This window comes from Osmerus eperlanus, chromosome 13 (assembly GCF_963692335.1).
Source record: "Osmerus eperlanus chromosome 13, fOsmEpe2.1, whole genome shotgun sequence".
Taxonomy (NCBI): Eukaryota; Metazoa; Chordata; class Actinopteri; order Osmeriformes; family Osmeridae; genus Osmerus; species Osmerus eperlanus.
In genome coordinates, this window is record NC_085030.1 from 13,799,588 (window position 1) to 13,817,064 (window position 17,477).

Sequence of the window (17,477 nt, forward strand, 5' to 3'; positions counted from 1 at the left end):
TGCAGGTGCAGCGCTGGGCGGCCTGATGGATCTGGAGGCCCTGTACCGCGGCGTGCAGCAGAGTGTGAACCACACGCGGAGAGGGCGTGGCCGCAGGCACAGCTCAGAGCGAGCCTACAACATCGAGGTGTTGCTGGGCGTGGACGACTCGGTGGTCCAGTTCCACGGCAAGGAGCACGTGCAGAAATACCTCCTCACGCTCATGAACATCGTGAGTACACACACCACACACACATACACACTCACACAGAGGCACACGCACACACACACACACATGTACACGCCCCACACACTCACACAGAGGCACACGCACACACACACACACACACACACATGTACACGCCTCACACACAGGCACACGCACACACATCCACACCAATTCCACAAGCACGCATACTCAACACACACACACATACACACACATACACACACTACTCACACACCAAACCATACACACATTCTGATACATTTTCCCAGAACATAAGGACACTGTGTTTTAAGCCTTCTAAGCGCTGATCTGTGTTTAGTGAGGGAAAAGCTCATCTTGGTTGAACCTGAACTGAGTTGACCCTAAGAGCTGGAGATGACCTCAGTTGGCCTTCACGCTGATGTCATCGACTGGCGCTGAAGGACAGGGTTTATATACGCACACACACACACACGCACATACACACACACACACAGAGAGACATACAAACAGAGCAGAATGCAATCACCCGTCAATCACAACCAGGTAATCCCGAACTCCATTTGAATATGATGTGATTTTCTTTCTATGGCTTCATCTGCGTGTGTGTGTGTGTGTGTGTGTGTGTGTGTGTGTGTGTGTCAGTTCGTGATGCAGTGTAGCAGGCAGTATGCTTGGACACAACAAAGAGCTTAGCCTTGCACTCACTCCAAGTAGTGTGTGTGTGTTTGTGGACTTTAATCTCTGCAAATTAAACCAGAGATGAGAGTGGTTTGTGTGTGTGTGTGTGTGTGTGTGAGTGTGTGTGTGTTTGCATGTGTGTGCATGTGTGTATAAGACCACAGGTGTGTGTGTGTCTGTGTGTTTGGGCTGCAGGTGTGTGTGGTGTGTGTGTCTTTGTGAGGTCAGTGTACAAAACTAATAGGCGACACACCTCTGTACCTCCACCTCTCCTCTCCCCAATCCTCTCTCCTCTCCCCTCCCCTCCCCTCTCATCTCCCCTCCCCTCTCATCTCCCCTCCCCTCTCTCCTCTCTCTCCTCCTCTCCCTCTCTCCTCTCTCCTCTCCTCTCCCCTCCCCTCTCTCCTCCCCTCTCTCCTCCACTCTCCTCCCTTCCCCTCTCTCCTCCCCTCTTTCCTCCTCTCTCCTCCCCTCTCTCCTCCCCTCTTTCCTCCTCTCTCCTCCCCTCTCTCCTCCTCTCTCCTCTCCTCTCTCTGTAGGTGTTGTATAGACCCATACTGGTTCTGAGATGGTCTTCTCTTCCTTTTTGCCCCATGGCTGTAGGAGTGAACTCAGGGCCATAGAGGACTGTGTGTGTGTGTGTGTGTGTGTGTGTGTGTGTGTGTGTGTGTGTGTGGCTGTTGGTTGGTGTAAGGGGGTGGTATCACTGTCTGCAGGACATCAAAGAGATCCCTCGGCAACCACTTAATCCCTTCTGTGAGGTTCAACTGGAGTGTTACAGTGTGTGTTTGTGTGTGTGTGCGTGTGTGTGTGTGAAGATTGTTTACTTCCCACTCTTTTCCCAGTCCTCACACCTCCAAACCCTCCCAAGGTTTGCTGTCAATGACCAGTGGTCGGGAGAACATCAATGATGCACACCACACACACACAGAGTAGGGTGTTCCACAGAGGAGAGTAGAGGGGAGTCTGATTTATCCTTTGTCCATGGATCAGGCATGAACCTGATGACCTCACCCACCCACCACTCATCTGCCCATCCAGCAGTCTGGGGGGGGAACAAGGTGTGGTCAGTTCTGCATTTAGAAAGATTTCCTTTATTTGTCAGAGTTGTCAGCTCTCAGATATTGAACGTTTCCTCTGACAGACTCTTTCCTGACCACACTGATGAGCTGCTGGAGTTAAGCACTGTGTGTGTGTAGGTGTGTGTTTGTGTGTGTGTAGGTGTGTGTTTGTGTGTGTGTAGGTGTGTGTTTGTGTGTGTGTAGGTGTGTGTTTGTGTGTGTGTAGGTGTGTGTTTGTGTGTGACTGATGATAGACCTGGTGGAAGGTTGCCCGCCCCCCCGTGCGCCAGACTAGCCATCAATACACAGCAGCTCTATTAGAGAAGAGAAAGATGATGACAAAGGTGATGGTGTGTGTGTGTGTGTGTGTGTATGGGGGGAGGGTTAGAGGTTACAGATAGATTTAACATCTAATCTGGTAGAATACTAATCAGATGTGTGTGTGCAAGAGAGAGAGTGTGTGTGTTCAGCTGGTCTGGGTTGTAACGGGTCATGTTAAGCTCCTAGTTAGACACAAAGGTCAGGCAGCCACACAGCATTCATATACACATGGACACACACACACATTCTCACACACACACACGCACTTACACAGACATATTCTCACACACACATACTCACCCACTCACACACACATTCTCACACACACACACGCACTTACACACACATATTCTTACACACACACACTCTCTTACTAGCTGATAGCTTATAAGTGACCCAGATCTTAAGATACTTAATACTCATGAGAATGAGCTTGTTCTATGTTAGTGTGTCTGTGTCTGGTTGTCCTGGGAGACCAGTAAACATCCTGTCTGTCTGCAACCAAACTTCACACCCCTCTAGGTGTCAGGGTGTCTCTCTTTCTGGTTCCCTGACAACAGCATGCCACAGGATGCCCTTCTCTCTCTCTCTCTCTCTCTCTCTCTCTCTCTCTCTCTCTCTCTCTCTCTCTCTCTCTCTCTCTCTCTCTCTCTCTCTCTCTCTCTCTCTCTCTCTCTCTCTCTCTCTCTCTGTCTCTCTCTCTCTCTCTCTCTTTCTTTCTCTCATTCTATCTAGGTAAATGAGGTTTTGCTGCATAGTTAATCTCATATTAATGATTTTGCACCTAACCAACCTCTATGTCTGTGTTAGTTACAAAACAAACACACAGACAAACACACACAAACAGACACACACACACACATCTGTAAACTGCAGTAGAAATGATGCCACCTGCCCTCTAAATGGCTCTCCCCTCCGGGTGCATTAATGAGAGACATGCTCTCACAATCATTATCATGGACTGGACCATGTGTGTGTATGGTGTGTGTGTGGGCTGTGGGTTTTATGTGTGTGTGTGTGGGGGGCGGGGTGTTTCTAATTATACTGAGGCCCATAGTGTCAGGGTCACCTGGAAGTCGGCTGCTCCTAATTGGGCGCCTGTTGTCAAGGTAACGGGATGGAATAGGCAGAGTGTGAACTGACCCACTGGAGGGTCCATGTCACCTCTGGTCATACACACAGACACACACATACTCCACGGCAACAGATAGCCCAAACTTTGTTTGGTGGTTACCTAGCAACCCCATGGCGCTCTTTCACAAAAGGACAAGTATAAACTTCAAGGTGAACGCAGGCGGTAAACCTGTCCTGAAGCAGCCCCCTCACATCCCCCCTGCTCCTGAGCTTTTCTACTAATTCATGTTTCATTTGACCCCTTTCCTCTCCTCCTCCTCCTTATCTTCCTCTTCCCCCACTCCTCTTCTTCCTCCACTGCTCCTCCCTCTCCTCCTCCACCTCTCTACTTCTTTCTCACTCTTGTCATGTCTGCTTGTATTTCCCTCTGTGTCTGTGTTTCCGACGGGTGCTTACCTGCGTAACTCTTGTGTATTTACCTGTGTAACTCTAGTGTATTTACCTGTGTAACTCCTTTGTATTTACCTGTGTAACTCTTGTGTATTTACCTGTGTAACTCTTGTGTATTTACCTGTGTAACTCTTGTGTATTTACCTGTGTAACTCTTGTGTATTTACCTGTGTAACTCCTTTGTATTTACCTGTGTAACTCTTGTGTATTTACCTGTGTAACTCTTGTGTATTTACCTGTGTAACTCTTGTGTATTTACCTGCGTAACTCTTGTGTATTTACCTGCGTAACTCTTGTGTATTTACCTGTGTAACTCTAGTGTATTTACCTGTGTAACATGAGCTTACATGTGTAACATGTGTGCTTACATGTGCAGGTGAATGAAATCTACCATGACAAGTCTCTGGGGACAAGGATCAACGTGGTTTTAGTACGAATCATCATGCTGGGCCATGGCAAGGTAAGACTGTGTGTGTGTGTGTGTGTGTGTGTGGTGGGTGTGTGTGTGTGTGTGTGGGTGTGTGTGTGGTGGGGGTGTGTGTGGGGGTGGGGGTGGGGGAGAGAGTTAGTGTGTGATATTATTTTCTTATCAACTCTAGTGTTTGTAGTGCAGGGACAGAGTTAGCATGGATGTGCTAGCACATGGCTAGGGTTAGCATGGATGTGCCGATACATGGCTAGGGTTAGCATGGATGTGCTAGTACAGGGTTACAGTTTCCATAGTACATTACCACTTGCTTTCTATGGCTACCTTCACACACACACACTCATCCACACACAACAACCACACTCACACAAGACACACACAAACGGTTCCCAGCACTCACTCCTGTTATTCCAGTGGACTGAGCAAAAGAGGAACTAAAAGCGTGAGGTTCCCAGGGGAGGGTTTTCAAAATCGCACGCCTTCACAGCTCAGCACTGAGGAACACAGAAACACGATGTTACGCAATCAGCTTTCCCCTGGGGGGGCCAGAGCACGGAATCATGGGAAGTCCATACAAAGATAAACAATCAATGATGCTGGCTTTCCCTCATTCACAAACACACGGCCGACTAACGATCCTGCCCCTCTCCTTCTATGTAACTCAACACTGGGGAGCGACGGAGGGAGGGAAAGAGAGGGAGGGTGGGAGGGAAAGAGAGGGAGGAAGAGGAAGAGAGAGATAGAATGAAGGGACTACCCATCCGGATGCTAGAACAGATAGAGCAGACAGAATACATGATATTGGTCCTAATAAGCTAAAGCTGCTTACCATTCACTTCCTCCCCAGTCTTTCTCACTGTCCCTCTGGAGCCACACACACAAACTTACACACATACACACACACACACACACTCACACACATACTCACACACACTCACACATACACACCCACATACACACACACGCACACACACTGGCTTGCCCCCAGTCCAACCCACCCCCCACCCTGGCCCCACCCCTATCCGCATACAGCTCAGGACAGTGCTCTGGCTGTCCATCATCTCCAATTACCGTGGCAACAGAGCTGTACCCAGACAGCCTGCAGATTGGCTGTGTGACCCTGAACACACACTCGCACTCACACACTCACGCGCACACACACACACACACAGTGATGCATGTTGGTGCAGCATGTGTGGCTTTTACTCTGTCGTGAGAGAGAGGCCATATGTCTCCTCTGCAGCACAGGGAGAACCTGAGCTGCACCCCACACGCTACACGCTACACAGTACACCCCACACGCTACACGCTACACAGTACACCCCACACGCTACACGCTACACAGTACACCCCACACGCTACACGCTACACAGTACACCCCACACGCTACACGCTACACAGTACACCCCACACGTTACATGTCATGGGCATGTGTGAAAACACACAGAGAGAGGGGGAGTGGGAAATCGAGTGAGAGAAAAAGAAAGAGAGGCAGAAAGACAGAGGAAGGGACAGAGAGAGGGAGAGAGAGAAGAAAGAGAGGAGAAGACAGTATTGTCTAGACGTGGGTGTTCATACTCTGCTTTTAGAACTTAACCACCATTATATAAGCAACCATAATTCCTGTGTGTGTGTGTGTGTGTGTGTGTGTGTGTGTGAGTGTGTGTGTGTGTGTGTGTGTGTGTGTGTGTGCGTGCGTGCGTGTGTGTGTGTGAACTTGGTGTGTTATGGCTGGGTTAGTTTTGGGTTGTAGGTGCAAAATAGTGGAAGTTGTTCAAAACAGGAAGTGTGTTATATAAAAAACAGCACATCAGTGTAACCCACTGTCTACTCCAGTCTTATCCACGGTAAAGTGCACTCTAGATCACATAACTCTAGTCCACTGTATAATCCACTATGTATGTATAGTTCACTCTGGAACAACAGTTGTCCATTATATGGTCCAATCTACAGTTCACACTAGTTCAAGTTATAGTCCACCCTAATCCATGATATAGTCCACTCTAGTCCATTATATATTCAACTCTAGTCCACTATACAGTCCAGCATACAGTCCACTCTAGTCCACTATACAGTCCAGCATACAGTCCACTCTAGTCCACTATACAGTCCAGCATACAGTACACTCTAGTCCACTATACAGTCCAGCATACAGTCCACTCTGCAGTGTTGTAGGCTATGATGCTCCTGCTGTTGCTCTGTGTCTGCTACTGCAACACTGCCACCTGGTGGCTGCAGGGGGAGCAGCAGGGAGAGGCACCTTACAGTCAGTCCTCCTTTCCTGCTGTCAGTGTGGGATATTCTCCCAGCTCCTCCCAACTCCGCCCAGCTCCTCCCAGCTCCTCCCAACTCCGCCCAGCTCCTCTCAGCTCCTCCCAGCTCCTCCCAGCTCTTTCCAGCTCCTCCCAGCTCCTCCTAACTCCTCCCAACTCCTCCTAACTCCTCCCAGCTCCTCCCAGCTCTTTCCAGCTCCTCCCAGCTCCTCTCAGCTCCTCCCAGCTCCTCTCAGCTCCTCCCAGCTCCTCCCAGCTCCTCCCAACTCCTCCTAACTCCTCCCAACTCCTCCTAACTCCTCCCAGCTCCTCCCAACTCCTCCTAACTCCTCCCAGCTCCTCCCAGCTCTTTCCAGCTCCTCCCAGCTTCTCCCAGCTCCTCTCAGCTCCTCCCAGCTCCTCCCAGCTCCTCCCAGCTCTTTCCAGCTCCTCCCAGCTCCTCTCAGCTCCTCCCAGCTCTTTCCAGCTCCTCCCAACTCCTCCCAGCTCCTCCCAGCTCCTCCCAACTCCTCCCAGCTCCTCCCAGCTCCTCCCAGCTCTTTCCAGCTCCTCCCAGCTCCTCTCAGCTCCTCCCAGCTCCTCCCAGCTCTTTCCAGCTCCTCCCAGCTCCTCTCAGCTCCTCCCAGCTCTTTCCAGCTCCTCCCAACTCCTCCCAGCTCCTCCCAGCTCCTCCCAGCTCCTCCCAACTCCTCCTAACTCCTCCCAGCTCCTCTCAGCTCCTCCCAGCTCCTCCTAACTCCTCCCAGCTCCTCCCAGCTTCTCCCAGCTCCTCCCAACTCCTCCTAACTCCTCCCAGCTTTTCCCAGCTCCTCCCAGCTCCTCCAAACTCCTCCCAACTCCTCCTAGCTCTTCCCAGCTCCTCCCAGCTCCTCCCAGCCTAGAGAGGAACACACACATGGGTTCTGTGGGGGGTTCTACGAAGGATCCTGCTGCTTGGTTCAAGTTCTGGCCTCATTTAAAACGCGTCAGAGCTTTCTGCTCTCTCACTGATCTCTCTCCCCCCCCCTCCCCCGCCCCCTCAGTCCATGTCCCTGATCGAGCTGGGGAACCCGTCCCAGAGCCTGGAGAACGTGTGTCGCTGGGCCTTCTTGCAGCAGAAGCAGGACACAGGGGATGCTGAGTACCACGACCACGCCATCTTCCTCACACGCCAGGAGTTTGGACCCACCGGCATGCAGGGTGAGGGGGGGGGGGGGGCGAGGGGAGAGAGGGAGGGAGGGAGGGGAGGGGGGGGGATTAGGGGAGAAAAGGTGGGATTGTGGGGTAAGAGAGTGATGGGGGAGAAATTGAAGGATTTGGGGGAGAGAGGGATGGGGGAGAGAGAAAGGGAGATGAGGGGAGACAGAGAGGTAATGAGAGAGACCGAAATAGAGTCAGACAGGGGGGAGGGAGAGAGAGATTAAGGGGGGGGGATGCAGAAAGAAAGAGTGAGTGGGACACAGAGAGAGAGATGGGCAGAGAGACTTCCTGTATTGAAAGTTAAAAGGTCACGGTCTGACGCAGAGGCAATGTTTGCTGGCTGTCTGTTGCCTAGGTTACGCCCCAGTGACGGGCATGTGCCACCCAGTGAGGAGTTGCACCCTGAACCATGAGGACGGCTTCTCATCCGCCTTTGTGGTGGCCCATGAGACCGGACATGTGTGAGTACACGCACATACCCATCTATCTACACACGCACACATCTACACACACACACATCTACACACACACACATCTACACACACACACATATCTACACACACACATATCTACACACACACATATCTACACACACACACATCCACACACACACATATCTACACACACACATCCACACACACACATATCTACACCCACACACATCCACACACACATACATCTACACGCACACACACACACACACACACACATAAATCTACACACACACACACACGACACGAGAGAAGAGCAGAGGAACGAGGATGCACGTCCTCTCCTCTCCTGGGTGTGGTTGTTGACCCTCTCCTGACCTCTCCCTCCAGGCTGGGCATGGAGCACGACGGCCAGGGGAACCGCTGTGGGGAGGAGGTCCACATGGGCAGCATCATGGCTCCCCTGGTTCAGGCGGCCTTCCACCGCTTCCACTGGTCCCGCTGCAGCCAGCAGGAGCTGGAGAGATACCTGCAGTAAGCTGCCAAGCTGCACACACGCACACACACACACACACTCATGTGCACACTTGTGCATCCCCACACACACGCACACTCTCACACACACACACACACACACACACACTTACACGCACACTCTCACACACACACACACACACACACTCATGTGCACACTTGTGCATCCCCACACACACACACCCATCCTCAGGTGCACTCACACCCAAATGGAGTCATGTGACAAACATCAGTGGCAGTCCAAGGCATGATAGCGTCAGGTATGATATTTGCTTGGCTCCTCCCCCAGTTCCTACGACTGTCTCCGTGACGACCCGTTTGACCATAATTGGCCATCATTGCCCCAGCTGCCTGGTCTGCACTACTCCATGAACGAGCAGTGTCGCTTCGACTTCGGAGTAGGCTACATGATGTGTACCGCGGTGAGACCGGGCGCCTACACCCTAACACTGTAACCATGACAATGCTGTAGCAACGACAACACCGCACACCGACACCCAGAGACCAGCCGCCTACACCCCAACACTGTAACCATGACAACACCACGCTGACACCCACATGACCTACCATGAAACCCAGAACTCTATGCTGTCGTGTGTTCCCTGGAGAGGTGCTCTGGGTCAGAGGAAGGTTGTGCATTAGCATCGTGTCACAGTATCACTGATGTTTGAGGTATTATGGTATGTTTAGCTTGGGTCGGATCCATTCTTCTTCAGCACATTCCGGACCTAACTTGACTAACTGAATGCTACAGCTTGATTGACAGCTGCCTTAGCCTATGGTCACCAGGGCTGTGCACGCTTTGCTAGATTACCCTCTATTCTCTTGTCAAACCCCTCCCCCTCAGCTGCAAAAGGTTGGCCAATCAGGACAACAGGTAAGGTAACCCTTCCCCTTCCTGAAACGTGTGCCCCGCCCTCTTTATGTTTTTTCTTTCTACAGATCGTTGCTCTAACTTGTTAACATTCACGTCTTTATTTTAGGTGTTCTTTGTTTCTTTGTCGATTTGATTTCTTGGTGTTGTGCCCATCATCTCGTTCAGAACGTGCTCTGCCGGGTTCCACGCAGCCTGGTGGTTCTGCTGGGTTTTAGAACAAAAAACAGGCGTTAAATAAAACAGCTGGTATGGATGACCATCCTGCTATAGTCCACAGACAAACAGTCAGTAAGGTCTAGAAAAACAGCTGAAGCAGGCTAGAAAAGCACCTACTTCCCACAGCAAGAATGAAAGCAGCTGCTGTTAACCAGGCTGTAAATGTGCTAAATGCTGTAAATATAGCTTCTGAATTTCCCTTCTGGGATGAATAAAGTTTTATCTAATCTAACAGCAGCCTGACAGAACCAGGCTGTCACCAGGCTGTAGGATCCTGCTGGCTGGAGTGCCTGCTTGCCAGGCTGTGAGCAGTGCCAAACATGGGCTTACCCTTGACCTTGGTGTGACACCTCCCAGAGAGGTCACCTGGGGTCACAGTGGTCAGGAGGGGGTCGGCCATCTTGTGGGGAGGAGGGGGGGAAGAGAGGGGGGGGGGAAGAGGGGTGAGGGGGGGGAGGAGGGAAGGTTTAACCAAGGTCAACCCTTTTTCAGAGGACTGGTCAATTGACCTTTTGAGTTTGCCCTCCTCTCCTCCTCTCCTCTTCTTCTCTGGTTGGTGTGCATGCTCCGGCTGCATCTTGTGTGGTCATCTGCAGACAGTTCCAGTTCTGCTCTCTGTGTCCTGGGGCGGGGCCAGGGCGGGGGCGGGGCAGGGCGGGGCCGGGGCGGGGCAGGGCGGGGCCGGGGATTAGAGCGGACTCTGACTGCTGCTGTTGTTGTTAATGTAGTTGTTGTTCTGGTATCCTTGGACAGTACAGTACGCTGGCGTGAGGATGTTGTTGCTGTGGTGTCTTGTATACAGGTGTTCTCACTGGTGTGTTCTAGAGAATGTTCTGGTGCTCTAGCGACAGTGTTCTACTGTGTTCCGGAAAGTGTGTGATGGAGATTCTAGAGTGCGTATGAGGTTCTAAAGTGTGTGAGGATCTTCTAAATTTAGTGTGAGAAGGTTCTGGAGTGTGTGAGGAGGTTTTCTAGAGTGTGTGTGTGAGGAGGTTCTCTCTCTGTGTTCTGCAGTACCGGACCTTTGGACCCCTGTAAGCAGCTCTGGTGCAGTCACCCTGACAACCCCTTCTTCTGCAAGACCAAGAAGGGGCCACCTATCGACGGGACCATGTGTGGAGACGGAAGGTACACGCACACACACACACACCCACCCACACACACACCCACACACACACGCACACACACATGCATATACAGTATGGAAACAGTAAATATACGATGATACTAAAATAATATTATTTATTAAAATAATAAAAAAGTATATAAACACACACATACACACAGGCTATTTATGTGCCCTGTCAGTGCTCTAACTTCCTGTATCTCCTCCAATGGCAGCATTGCTTCAAAGGTCAATGCATCTGGCTGACCCCTGACATCATCAAGCAGGATGGGAACTGGGGCTCGTGGAGCCAGTACGGGGAGTGCTCACGCTCCTGCGGGGAGGGGTGCAGTTCCGCACGCGCGACTGTGACAACCCCAGGTATGTCTCACATATGTGTGTGTGTTTCTAAGTCCTGTCTCTCTTTCTGTCCTCTCTCTGTATCTCTCTCTGTCTCTCTCTCTGTATCTATCTCTCTCTCTCTCTCTCTCTCTCTCTTCTCTCTCTCTCTCTCTCTCTCTCTTCTCTCTCTCTCTCTCTCTCGTCTCTCTCTCTCTCTCTCCTCTCTCCTCTCTCTCTGTCTCTCTCTCTGTCTATCTACAGGGGGTGTTCCCAGCTGATAATCTTGTACTTTGAGTGTTTTCAGACAGCTTCCTCCTCATCCCTCCTCTGCCCTCTCTCCCCCCACGACCAGCTAATGAGGGCCGGACATGTGCGGGGGCCACCTACCAGTTCCGCCTGTGCAGCAAGGATCAGTGTGACGAGCTGGACAGCGACCCCAGGGAGCAGCAGTGCCGCGTCTGGAACGACCGCTTCGAGTTCCACAACCGCAAGCACACCTGGCTGCCATACGAAGCACCCCGACAGTGAGGAGGGGAGGGGCTGGGGAGGAGCGGCTGGGGAGGGGGGGGCTGGGAAGAGGGAGTCTGGGGAGGGGGGAGTCTGGGGAGGGGGGGCTGGGGAAGAGGGAGTCTGGGGAGGGGGGAGTCTGGGGAGGGGGGAGGGGGGGCTGGGGAAGAGGGGAGTCTGGGGAGGGGGGAGTCTGGGGAGGGGGGAGTCTGGGGAAGAGGGGAGTCTGGGGAGGGGGGAGTCTGGGGAGGGGGGAGTCTGGGGAGGGGGGAGGGGGGGCTGGGAAGAGGGGAGTCTGGGGAGGGGGGAGTCTGGGGAAGAGGGGAGTCTGGGGAGGGGGGAGTCTGGGAGGGGGGGCTGGGGGAGAGGGGGGAGGAGGGGCTGGATGCGGGGGCTGGGGAAGAGGGGAGTCTGGGGAGTGGGGAGTCTGGGGAGGAGGGGCTGGGGGGAGGGGGGAGGAGGGGCTGGGGAGGAGGGGGCTGGGGGAGGGGGGAGGAGGGGCTGGGGAGGAGGGGCTGGGGAGGAGGGGCTGGGGAGGAGGGGCTGGGGGGAGGGGGGAGGAGGGGCTGGGGAGGAGGGGCTGGGGAGGACAGAGAGAGTGTGCGGTGGGAGGGGGTTCTGAAAGCAGTCTAGCTCAGTGTTATGGAACCACCCACCTATAAAAACAATCCTGTCTTGGAACTTTATTTAAAAGCGCTTCAAACCCTCCCACTTCCTCCCCCAACCCTTCACTCTTTCTCCCTATGGACACAGAACTAGTGGATCAGTTGAATTAGCTCTGCCAAGAGTTTTTGTTTACCTTCACTGTAAAATCAGTATATCATCTTAATATGTAATGTGTGTGTGTGTAATGTGTGTGTGCGTGTAATGTGTGTGTGTGTGTGTAATGTGTGTGTGTGACCAGCCAACAAGCGCTGCCACCTGCACTGTCAGTCCAAGGAGACCCAGGACGTGGTGTCCATGCAGAGGATGGTGACGGATGGAACACGATGCTCCTACAAAGATCACTTCAGCGTGTGTGTGCGCGGGGAGTGTGAGGTGAGAGAGGGAGGGAGGGAGAGAGAGAGAGAGAGAGAAAGAGACACAGAGAGAGAGAGAGAGAGAGAGAGAGAGAGAGAGAGAGAGAGAGAGAGAGAGAGAGAGAGAGAGAGAGAGAGAGAGAGAGAGAAACTGAATGAGGTAGGGATATAAAGACAGAGATAAATTCGGAGACAGACAGAAAGAGATGGAAGGAGAGAAAGAGAACAACGTGAGAGAGAGAGCGAGAGAGACAAAATGTGTAATTGACAATGTATTCTGGTGTGTATATTGTAACAAGTCAACAGCTAGGCTACAATGTAAATGTTTGTGTTCACTTGTTTGTTTGTTTGTTTGTTTCCAGAAAGTGGGCTGTGATGGTTCAGTGGGCTCCTCTCAGCAGGAGGACAACTGTGGGGTGTGTGGTGGAGACAACTCCAGCTGCAAGACCATCAAAGACAACATCAACCGCATCGCCAAGAAACACGGCACTCATAAAGGTGTGTGCGCACACACACGCACACACACACTCTACTCGACATACACACCATCTACTGGTCACGCTGGTCACAAACGCCATCTTCTGGTCACAGATGCCTTGTACTAGTCGCAACCACTTTTTACACGTGTACACGTGAAATGCATGAGGTTTCGTTTAATCTGATGTGATCACATGTTAATCCCTCGTTATGTCATTACTTGTGTGTTCGGAGAGGTCGTCTCTCACAGCAGAGGTGGAGTTTATATAAGTAATCAGTTTAACCCTGTCATCAAATCTGCCTTGTTTCCAGGTTTCCTCAAAGTCCTGGAGATTCCACGAGGAGCAAGACACCTGCTGATCCAGGAGCTGAAGGCTACCTCGCATGTTCTAGGTACCCAGGACTGTCTTGTCTAGGGTGTGTGTGTGTCAGCGTGCGTGCGTTCAGTACGTGTGTGTGTGTGTTCTGTCTGACCAGTGTGATATCCTACCCAGCCGTGAAGAACCTGGTGTCGGGGCAGTTCTTCCTGAACGCTGAGGAAGATTACCCAGAATCCCGTTCTGTCATCGAGAAGGGCGTGGAGTGGGAGTACGACAATGACAACGACAAGGACACCCTGCAGACCAACGGGCCTCTACGCCATGGAGTCCTCGTCATGGTACAGACACACACACACCTACACACACACACACTCACACATACACTCACACGTACACACATGCCTAAACACACACACACACACCTCACATTTCCTGTAGTCAAATTATGTTGGTATGTAATACATATATTTCAGTTCTAATCCAGTACGATGAAAGTATAAGGTATGTTTAGTAAGTGAAAGTACACGCTGTGTAAAAAGGTTATTGTATGTAGCATGTATCTAATGGAAGTGTGTGTGATGTGTACCTCATGTCCAGGTGAGGATCTATGGTGAGGACGAGGTGAACCTGTCCTATAAGTACATCATCAACGCAGACGAGCTGACCACCATCGAGAGCAACACACTGGACGAGGACTCTGCCTACGAATGGGCCTTCAAGAAATGGTCCTCCTGCTCCCGGCTCTGCGGGGGAGGTATTTCAACGTAACACCGCTAGCACAGGAAGTCTCTCAGGGATGGGGGGGAGGAGGTACTTTAGTGGAACAAAGCTAGAAATGTCTGTAGGAGCTGTCTGTTACAACTGTGTGTGCGTGCGTGTGTGTTGTCCCGCAGGTAAGCAGATCGCTCGGTATGGCTGTAGGAGGAGGGCAGACAGTAAAATGGTCCAAAGACGCTTCTGTAAGAGCCTCAAGGTCCCTCTGTCAGACATTCAGGACTGCAACAAGGAGGCCTGTCCACCACCTGAGTACGTTACCATCTATACCCCAGCCTTTCCTTTATCTCTCTCTGGCTCTCTCTCTGTCTCTCTGTCTCTCTCTCTGTCTCTCTGTCTCTCTCTCTGTCTCTTTCTCTCTATTTCTCCCTCTCTCTGTCTCTCTCTTTCTCTCTCTTTCTCTCTCTTTCTCTCTCTCTCTCTCCACCTCTCTCCGTCTCTCTCAGTACATGTGTGTGGCTTCTTGTTAGCATCCCTGGAGGTAGTGAGTGTTCTCTGTGCTGTGTAGGTGGGTGGTGGGCTCCTGGGAGGCCTGCAGCAAGGTGTGTGGAGACACAGGGACTCAGAAGCGCTCCGTCACGTGTGTCCAGACCTTCCGGAACGAGGCTCCCAGGGAGATCCACATGAAGTACTGCAACGACCTTCGACCCGTGTCACGCCAAGCCTGCAACCGCCAGCCCTGCCCTGGCCAGTGGAGGGAGGGTCTCTGGTCACAGGTGTGTCTGATGACTTCCTGCTGTGTGTTTATTTCCTGATGTGTGCGTGTTTACTTCCTGGTGTGCCTATGGACTTCCTGCTGTGTGTTTACGTACTCCCTAGTGTGTGTATTTCCTAAGGAGTGTGTGTGTGTCCAGTGTCCAGGTGTCATTTGTTAACGTGTGTGTGTGTGTGTCCAGTGCTCGGTGTCGTGTGGTAATGGGACCCAGCGCCGAGCGGTCAGCTGTGGCATGCCAGACACCAGGAACAAGTGTTCAGAGAGGAGACCAGAGAACGTCCGCATCTGTCGCCTAGCACCCTGCCTCAGTGAGTCCAGCTTATTATGGGCTGTCATACAGTATCCACCAACACAAACATTAAGTTCAAGTTTTAAGTCAATTACAAATAACTGTTATTATTGTTGAATATTAATAATAGAGTTGTACTGGTGTGTTTCAGCAATGCTCTTTATTTTCCTGTTCTTCTGAATCTGTGTATATTGTGTCTTGTGTGTGTGTGTGTGTGTGTGTATCTTTCCGCAGAAGGCTCCTCCGACCTGAGCAAGAACGGCAACATCCTGATTCAGTGGCTGTCGCGTCCGGACCCAAACTTCCAGCGCACCTCCTCCCGTAAAACCTCCTTGTTCAGCCATCAGCCCCGCCTGCGGGCCGGCCTCTCCCCTCTGCTGTGGGCCCTGTGCCCGCCTCTGCTCCTCTCCCTCAGGGGCGGGCTCGCCCCCTGACCCCCCCGCCCCCGCCTGTGGCCGCGCACCTGTGCGAGCGCCAGCTTTCACCTTCTCTGTGGGGGGGGGAGGGGGGGGGGTGTCGTCTCTCTCTCTGTGTGGGAGAGAGGAGCCCTGGCTCCTGTCTGTGCTCTGTCTCTCTCTCTCTATCTCTGTCTACAGTGTGGAGCGTTGTGTTGTAACCGCTGGACAGTCGAAATCTAAAAGATTAACATTTAAAAAAAACTTTTGAGTGGAAAGGGGAATTGTGGGTAATGGCGAGCAGCTGCCGGGCGAGACCGGCTTTTCGGGGGGCGGCTACGTTTTGAGCGAGCGGGCTGTGCGGTGCCTCGGTTACGCTCCTCAGACGCGGTCGGCTGTTTTTTTGTTCCCGCTCCGCCGTGTTAGGGAGGCAGGTGGGAGAACAACCACAAGAAAAGAAGACAGAAAAAAAAAAAAGTTTCTAAAAGTTCAAAAAGAAACCGGAAAGCTTTATTGTGAACGTGATCACAATGAGGACATTTCTACTCAAGTGTTCATCTCCCATCTGGGTCGATTCTGGAATGAGAGAGCTTGTTCCAAACCTTTATTCTGGTTCCATTCTCATGCTGACAAGAAGTCTGCACAGGAACAGGAAATGATGTAGGCAACCCTAGATGTTTTTGCGTGGGGCTTGGCTGAGAGGTGAAGAGGCTTGGATGAAGGCCACTTAAGCAGGGTAGTCAGACCATCTCATCAGCCAGCTTCTCTCTGACTGTTATACTCAAGCTCAATAAATGCAGCTTATTTGTGCTTGCAAACTTTAAACAAATACATCTATAAATATATTTGTATTTATATACAGTATATATATATATATATATAAATCTAAATCTATATGAGTAACAATAATATGAATAACGATGTTGTACCATGAATAAGCTCAAGCTTATTTGCCTAAACCTTTGGACTGCTATTGATCGATGAGATCCTTGACTGTTAAGTGTATTTTTTTATTGATTTTACATGAATGCAGAAGTAAATCTTTGGTAAGAGCAGAGTGTAGGAGGGGAAAGCCAGACGGACTGTATGCAGGACTTGGTCAGCAGGTTGCCTCTCCACTGTCTCAGAGGGTCAGGTCCCTTTTCATTGCTTGTCAGTTCTGTAGGGAAATAATCAGCTTCTGTCATTCAGTACAGTCCATTCACATTCCTCACCCGACGTCACTTGAGGGAGGGGCTGTGTGTGTGTGTGTGTGTGAATGTCCTGCATGTAAACTCATCTGTGTGTGCGTGTGCGCGTGCGTGTGTCTCTTCGTTCTGAATGAGAACAACGTTGAGAGTGTGTTTGCACGTTCGCAAACGTTTCACGCGTGAGTGTGTGCGTTTGTGTGCATGTTTGTGTGTGTGTGCATCTTTGTGTCTGTGTGTGCGTGTGCGCGCGCGCGCGTGTGTGTGTGTCTTCGTTCTGAATGAGAGCAACGTTGAGAGTGTGTTTGCACGTTCGCAAACGTTTCACGCGTGAGTGTGTGCGTGTGTGTGCATGTTTGTGTGTGTGTGCATCTTTGTGTCTGTGTGTGTGTGTCTGCGTGAATGCTCGTTCGTAATCCATTTGTGGCTGTGTTTGTGTCTGGGTGCGTGCATCTGTGTGTTGGTGTGTTACTATTCATCCTGGCTTCTAGTTCTCATCCAGATCAGACACAGAAATACCTCATGAATCTTCACCAGAGAGCGTCCATCTTGTCTTGTCTATCAGACCAACACCATCACCCATTATGAACAATGCCTTATCTTGGATTGAATGTAACGGCATTTATCTGTGAAAGG

The 17,477-nt window shown here is 51.4% G+C and overlaps 1 protein-coding gene across 1 annotated transcript in view; it reads left to right on the plus strand.

Moving 5' to 3' along the window:
* The window catches only part of LOC134032878 (A disintegrin and metalloproteinase with thrombospondin motifs 2-like), a 30,723-nt gene that overhangs the window by 8,674 nt on the left and 4,572 nt on the right, over positions 1 to 17,477 (plus strand). Inside the window, 22 exon segments of the mRNA XM_062476934.1 lie at positions 6 to 211; positions 4,151 to 4,234; positions 7,497 to 7,653; positions 8,009 to 8,114; positions 8,475 to 8,618; positions 8,908 to 9,040; positions 9,466 to 9,495; positions 10,726 to 10,737; positions 10,739 to 10,838; positions 11,051 to 11,152; positions 11,155 to 11,199; positions 11,508 to 11,671; positions 11,673 to 11,682; positions 12,570 to 12,703; positions 13,047 to 13,182; positions 13,474 to 13,554; positions 13,656 to 13,819; positions 14,079 to 14,235; positions 14,375 to 14,507; positions 14,764 to 14,971; positions 15,152 to 15,278; positions 15,494 to 15,580. Of these exon segments, the coding sequence (XP_062332918.1) occupies positions 6 to 211; positions 4,151 to 4,234; positions 7,497 to 7,653; positions 8,009 to 8,114; positions 8,475 to 8,618; positions 8,908 to 9,040; positions 9,466 to 9,495; positions 10,726 to 10,737; positions 10,739 to 10,838; positions 11,051 to 11,152; positions 11,155 to 11,199; positions 11,508 to 11,671; positions 11,673 to 11,682; positions 12,570 to 12,703; positions 13,047 to 13,182; positions 13,474 to 13,554; positions 13,656 to 13,819; positions 14,079 to 14,235; positions 14,375 to 14,507; positions 14,764 to 14,971; positions 15,152 to 15,278; positions 15,494 to 15,580 (2,520 nt within the window).